Source organism: Carcharodon carcharias, chromosome 14, assembly GCF_017639515.1.
Source record: "Carcharodon carcharias isolate sCarCar2 chromosome 14, sCarCar2.pri, whole genome shotgun sequence".
Classification (NCBI taxonomy): domain Eukaryota; kingdom Metazoa; phylum Chordata; class Chondrichthyes; order Lamniformes; family Lamnidae; genus Carcharodon; species Carcharodon carcharias.
In genome coordinates this window covers 48,547,381-48,554,974 of record NC_054480.1, presented here as the reverse complement: position 1 = coordinate 48,554,974, position 7,594 = coordinate 48,547,381, and the positions used below count along the sequence as shown (strand labels likewise).

Here is a 7,594-nt window from a genome sequence, read left to right as displayed (position 1 = left end):
GCGTAAAGCCCATGAGACATATTTTGGACATCCCAGCTGTGGGAATTGCATCTGTTTGAAGGCAGCTGCGCTTTTAAATGTGCAGCTGCCTCTAAGAAGCACGGATGTGTAAACTACAACCAAACCCATTCCTCGCCCCTGGAGAAAATGGTAGGTGCCGGGTTTGGTGGAGGGACTTCTGGAATTGGGGTTCCGGTGACATTTTGGCTAAGGCATGGAGCTCTTCTGTCGTTGTGAAAATTCATGCCGAAGTCTCATTGACAGATACCGCAATCTCTGTGGCAAGATCTTCCCTACTAGCAACATGGAGTGATGCTGCAGCTGATCACTGTGACCTTTACTGGACATTCCCAGCATGGAGATACAGTAATGTCATCAAGCTGTCTAAGGAACCAATCACATTAAATAATCTGTTGTTCGGCAAATTTTATTAATCACATCATGATCAAAAACCCAGTTTCAACTGATGGTTCTAGGTATAAATTTTTATGGGGTTTCCAATAGCTGTGTAGCAGTGGGAAAGTTGTAATTCTTACTAATTTCCAAATTACTTGTTCCGTGGGAGTGTGGGGGTCAAGGAGAGGACAGGAGATAGGACAAGGAGATGGATCCATAAGGGACAGACCGCAAATTCAGGATTTCCACATTAATCTGCGCATGCCCAACATCCTGAGGTTGTGGTCAATATCAAAAGGGTAATGATAACTCCCTTGTCCCCTCCACCCCCCTCTGCAAAATTAAGTGCAAGGAATTTAATCTGACATGCATACTTTCAGTTTTCACTTACAAATTAATATATAATCATGCTCTTCTGCTCAGCTTATTGCACATAATACAGGAATAGTGATTGGCCTAGAGTGGCACTCATCAGTTAAAAAATAATAGACATTTATATAGCAACCCAAGAAAACCCAGAATTAGAAATCAACAGTAATTCTTGTGTAAAATATGTTTTTTGAATCAGGATTATTGGTCTTTGGAATTGACTTCCTAGTGATGAAAGCTTTCTCCATATTGAATCAGAAATATTTGCTACTACTGTTTAAAGGTCACACACAAATAATGACTTGCTGCCAACAACAGCCTCCTCCTGGAGCACCTCCTTCAGTCTATGGAATCTGATTAATTGCTATAGTGCTTCATCAATGTAGGAACCTGAGAATAAATAACCTATCATGAAAAACAGGAATTTCAAGTCTCATCATCCTCCGGTGTTCATGCCCTTAACCAGTTGTCATTTGTGACTATGATTTGCAAAGTTTGTCCAGTCTTTTATCTCTGCTGCTTTGCTTCGTCAACATGTGTTTAGGAATCTATGTCCTGCTGCTTTCTTTCACAATAGTAAGTAATAGTTTATTTTACTCATTCAATTTTACCTTTGAGTGGTAAATAACTATTGAACATACCTTTCAGTCATATTGTTAAAATGAGTTTAATAAATTTGAAGCAGAATTTGTAAATGTATATGTGCAGCTAATATATGGTAAAGAATATTGCTTTCTATATAAAGTTGCTAGATCAAATAGGCTTCAAGTTTATACCTATTCAAGCTTATTGTTTTATTAAAGACCAAAATACTTTTTGCAAATTCAGTCCGCTCTACTGAATTTTATTTTATAGATGACATGATGAAGCACTCTTCACATAAAATTTATTCAAGTTCAAGCATTAATTACATTTTACTTGTATGTCATCATGGATGGTCTTTAGGTGTGAAAACAGAACCAAACCTGTGTGTGTAATACAAGAATTTTATCAATCTGCAGCCCTTGTCTTGCCACAATCTTTATTGTGAGATCTCGCTTAGATAAGAATATTTAACAGCTCTGTAAAAGTTCTTTCTGTAGCGACACAACTTCTTCGAAAATCGCTAGTGATTTCAGTCAGACCTACACTCCAAAATGTTTCGAATGAGAGCACAATCTAAACCAATTCTGATTAACATAATGTAAAACCATATCTATAATTTTACAGATTCCACCCAGCATCCTGTCAGACAATAAATTTCTAGGCTTCACATATCTGTAATGATTTATATATTAATTACATCTGTGTGTGAAGTACTTATATTTGTTGTGTCAAATATCCTCAATGGAATTGAAATATTGTCATACAATATTTTTAGTTAAGTTCCTCCATTTTCTACCTTAACCTGTCCAGTTTGAAAAGGGTTTTCGGAGCATGACTAGCTCTAGATGAACACTAAGTTCAGTGTGAAACAAGAATCTCCATCTATTTATGTTAATTTTCGTTAGCTACACTGGGTGGTAAGAGCCTCAAAATGGGGTCAGTATCCTTCTTGCCTCATTGACATTGATAATGTGTCCATTTTGGAAGAGGCCTTTTGCCAGGTGTCCAATGTGCCTACCTGTTTCAGGCGGAAGCCCTTGTTACTAAGCAAATCCGAGGACCTCAATTGTTATTTTAGGTTGGAACTGATTGGACTGTGCCATGTGCATGTTCTGATCAGTTCTATGCATGAAAGAGCTGAAAAGTCTCAACAAGGATAAGTTTGGAATTTCAGACATGCCAATTCTCACAAATATATCAGGAGAAATGTGATTTCTCAGTAAAGTTGAGCCTCTCTCGCTAGCTCACAAGTGAGCTCTGAAATGTCAGGATTTTCCAAAACGTATTTACCTTGCAGTATGATTACCATCGGTGGAGGTTGGGAAAGGTATCAACGCTAAGATCTAAAGGTGGCAGCCTCCATCGTGGCCTCTTGTTAATTGTTTTGTAAATAGCTACAGAGGCGTGGATGGGAACAGAAAGTTTGGAGAGCCAGCCAAAAGTCCATTGACTTTCAGCAGCACTGGAAAATCCCACCCCTGTTAAAGGGATGGAGGTGGCCAAGATTTCTGACTCAAGCCAAAGAATTCTATTTGTGAACAGATTGTACTGCTCAGAGTGCAGGTGTGAGTCCAATTTCAGGCAGGTGAAAAAAATAATGGTGGAAGCCCATGTTAGAAAATGTGGTAGACATTATGTCAGCATTTACTTTTTGTAATATTGCACTGTTGAACATTTCTGACTTCAGATGTGGCTTGGAGATATTTCAAAAACATAAAGGAGCAATGTACTACCCAAACTTTTGAAATCATTAATTTGAGTTTTTGTCTTACAAGATGTCAATATCCTTTTGAAAACATATTAAAACATTTGAGCAATTTGTCTAAACATTTGGATGGTCTGAGGTCTGACCTTTCTAATTATTTCATAAGAGCATGCACTGCTTTATCAAAGAAATATCTTTTGCTAAAAGGAATTTCTCAGAGCTGAAAAGTATAGCAACGTGGTGGTAACATGTTGGAGATTTTAAAGCATGTTTTATAAAACATTTCCAAATGCAGGAATATAATTTTTATACAGAATTTCTGGCCTGTTAGAAAATAAATAATCCTCCACTGAAATTTATAAACCAACTGTCAGCCAAATTGTTAATGTTTCGCAACTTGTGATTTTTATATTAACCTTCTTGACTTTTATAAGTTTGTCTCTTGATTTATGAGACTATTGGGTTGCGATGTGTGGAATTATTTTTGGAGCAGGGCAACTTCCTGAAATGACCTTACTGGCTGTCTCAGTGAGCCAATATGAGTTGGCCTCAATCTGGCCAGTTGTATTGGGGTGCTCATCTACCTCCCCAAAGATTACTGGTTCAATTGAAATGTGGCCGGGGCCTAAAAATTACCTCTCGCCCAATAATCAAAATCAGCTACTGCATTGTTTCTAATAGAGCTGCTGTCTATAATGGAGTAGGGCTACAGATTCTCAGGTCAGCACAAAAATTAGTGCTTAATAAAATGAGGAAATTTCTGGCTAATCCTACAATTCTGTTGTACAGAAAAGGGGGAGAACATTGAAAAGAAGGATGTGCTATGTCTATGCTTTGCTTTACTTTTCAATAGGATTTACCATTCTATAGCTGCTTGGTCTAGTTGAGAGCCATGGGGATAATCTTAACATTTATGGTCGGGCGAAGAATGAATTAAAAGGAAATCAACCACCCATTTTACACTCTGCTCTATTTTGAAGAGTTATATTTAGTTTGCTGTCCAATCAGTTACAGAAAGTGAAATTTAAAAGAGGGAAAGTAAGATGGCATTAACACAAAGAAATAAAAGTGACAGTTAATAGAGAGAATTTATTGAAATTTGTGAAAAATCTCATACCCAAACCTGACCCACCTTGAACCTGCCTACTTGCAGTTTTAAAGGATTGGAAGACTGTGAACTACTCATAGAAGGTGGATTGATTATTTCAATATTATAATGAGACTGCTGTTCTCAGATTTTATCTGCCTTTTGAGTTCAACAGTGGCTGGCCAAGTTTCTGGGCCTCAGAACCCAGCATCTTAAAGGGAGGCGAAGACTGCTACATGGAAGTGGTAAGTGCCATTCCAGCACTGCTTCCTCCTCACCCACCAAACACACCTGCTTCCACTCCAACCCCACCAGGATCATGAACCCCAGCTACACTCCTCAGGATCACAAACATCTCTTACCCCCTCAGTCTCACTGATTACTCCCTCTGATGGATCACTGACCCTCTCCCTTCCCCAGGTCAAAACCCACAGGATCAAAATGCTCACTCCTCTCAAGCTATCCTAGCAGCTGGCTCCATACCTGCTCTTGAACTACATTCCAGTGCATTCCCCACCCAATGTGATGCCAAACTCGTTACTCAGGTTGGCTTCCAGATGGCGAAACCAGTTTACAAAAGGAGATCCATGCTGAAAACTCTACAATGTGTGAGGTGCCCAAGGTCCTTGTCCCTCACTTGGAAGACCAGCCCCATAAGAAATAAGAACAGGACTAGAAGGTTTGGCCCCTCGAGCCTGCTCAACCATTCAATAAGATCATGGCTGATCTTCTTGTGTTTTGATTTCCACATTCACATCTATTCCCAATAACCTTAGATTCCTGTTAGGCAAGGGAATCAATCTACCTCTGCCTTAAAAATATTCATTGACCCCGCCTCCATCACCTTCTGAGGCAGAAAATTTCAAAGTTGCACAACCCTCTAGGAGAAAAAAATTCTCCTCATCTAAGTCCTAAATGGGCGACCCCTAAATTTAAAACAGTGACCCTTAGTTCTGGACTCACCCACAAGAGGAAACATCCTTTTGACTTCCACCTTGACAAGGCTGTTCAGGATCCTGTATACTTCAATCAAATCACCCCTCACTCTTCTAAACTCCAGTGGAAACAAGCCTAGTCTGTCCAACCTTTCCTCATAAGACAACCCACTTATTCCAGGTATCAATCTAGTAAACCTCCTTTGAACCGCCTCCAGTGCATCTACATCCTTCCTTAAATAAGGAGACCAAAACTGTACACAGTATTCGAGGTGCAGTCTCACCAATGCCCTGTATAACTGAAGCATAATATCCTTACTTTTATGTTCAATCCCTCTCGTAATAAAGGATAGCATTCCATTAGCCTTCTTAATTATTTGCTGTACCTGCATACTAACTTCTTGTGACTCATGCACTAGAACATCTAGATCCCTCTGCACCTCAGAATTATGCATCCATTCTCCATATATGTAACACTCTGCTCTTTTGTTCTTCATACCAAGGTGAACAACTTCATATTTTCCTGCGTTAAATTCCATTTGCCAGATCTTTGCCCACTCACTCAACCTCTCTATATCCATCTGCAACTTCCTCACGTCCTCTTGACAACATACTTTCCTACTTTCTTTGTGTCATCTGCAAATTTAGCTACCATGCCTTCACTCCCCTCATCTAAGTCATTGATGTAAATTGTAAAAAGTTGAGACCCCAGTACGGAACCCTGTGGGACTCCACTCATCACATCCTGCCAATCCAAAAAAGACCCATTTATGCATACACTCTGCTTTCCTTCAGCCAGCCAATCTTCTTTCCATAATATATGCGCTTCTACTTTCCGTAATAATATTTGATGTTGCACTTTATCAAATGTCTTCTGGAAATCTAAGTACAGTACATCTACAGGCTTCCCTTTTTCCACTGTGCATGCTTCTCCTTCAAAAAACTCTAATCAATTGGTTAAGTATGATTTTCCTTTCACAAACCATGCTTACTTTTCCTGATTGGCTTGAGCTCTTTTAAGTGCCGGGCTATAACCTCCTTAATGATCGATTCTAATAACTTGCTCACAACAGACGTCAACCTAACTTGCCTTTAGTTTCCTGTTGTCTGCATCCCTCCCTTCTTGAATAGCTCCTCACTAGCATCCCCAGTCTGTATTTATAGGCATTTCTCAGCTCCCCACAGTCTCCCGCAAGTCCTCTCTGCTCTGACTCCCAGCAAGATAGGCCGCTCTGCAATCCCCAGTCAGGATTTATAGGTTCTCCTCAGCTCCCAACTGTCACTTGCAGGTCCGCTTCGCTCTGACTCCCAGCAAGGTAGAACTGAATTAAAACTGAGGTCCATAAATCTATTACTTATACATTATTACAATAAGTGTGGAGTTCCTAATTTAAATTTTACATGCAAATGTATAGAAAGGAACATGGGAGCAGGAGTCGGCCATTTGGCCCTTCAAGTCTGCTCCACCATTCAAGTAGATCATGACTGATCTTCCACTTTAAGCCATTTTCCTGCACTATCCACATAATCCTTTATATCTTTAATATCCAGAAATCTATCAATCTCTGTCTTGAATATACTCAATCATTGAGCCACTACAGCTTGCTGGGAGAAAGAATTCCCAAGATCCACCACTTTCTGACTAAAGAAATCCCTCCTCATCACATTCCTAAATGGCCTACCTCTTATGCTGAGACTATGTCCTCAGGTTCTAGACCCACCCCCAACACCCCGTTAAGGGAAACACCTTTCCTGCATCTACCCTGTTAAGCCCTGAAAGAATTTTATACGTTCAATGAGATCATCTCTCATTCTTCTAAACTATTCTTCCTGTACGTTCGGGGGGAATCCCAAAATCGAGAGTGCGCCCTTTCGCGCATGCACTCGAAAGCACACATTCATCTCCCTGAGGCTAAGTGCTGCCTCAGGGAGATCAGCTCAAAATGCAAAAAGCCTAAAAATAGAAAAATAAAATTTCCCTAACATGCCCCCTCAAGTGACAACGTCACATGAGTTGGGACATGTCCATAATTTTCACTAAAAGTATATTAAAATTTTTTGAAACCTACATGAAACCTCATCCCGCCCATAGATGAGGTTTCATGCTTTTTCTAATTTGTGCAGGGCTCCTGACAGGTCGGCTGGCACGCAGCTGACTTTGCTACGCCCTTGCCTTCCTGAAAATATAAATGGGGTGCGGTGATGCTGCGAGTTCCCACCACCATGTCACCGCGCGTCATTTTACATGTCAGCGAACGGGCCCCGCCCATCCCACCTCCGCTCGCCGACGCGTAAATTCCTGCCCAATGTGTTTATTTTTTTAAAGCTTATAAGAAAACTGGTTTTATGCAAAGATTATGTTAGAAGATTTAAAATTAAAAAGAATTTAGTGGCAATGAGAATTTGCATTCAGAGGAAAATATGTGCAAAGGAAGAAAAGGCTGTTGGTAAAAGGAGGGGGATTGTAAGATCTAAAGCTTTCAGCTCGTAAGCCTCAAGTCTGTCTGCAAGGACCCA

At 40.1% G+C, this 7,594-nt stretch overlaps 1 protein-coding gene across 1 annotated transcript in view; it reads left to right on the top strand.

The window, feature by feature from the left end:
- The first annotated feature begins 1,202 nt into the window (after nt 1-1,202).
- Nucleotides 1,203-7,594, top strand: part of LOC121286752 (cadherin-like protein 26) — a 133,763-nt gene continuing 127,371 nt past the window's right edge. Inside the window, exon 1 of the mRNA XM_041203785.1 lies at nt 1,203-1,341. Coding sequence (XP_041059719.1) covers nt 1,300-1,341 — 42 coding nt within the window. The 5' untranslated portion in view covers nt 1,203-1,299. The remainder of the gene's footprint in view (nt 1,342-7,594) is intronic.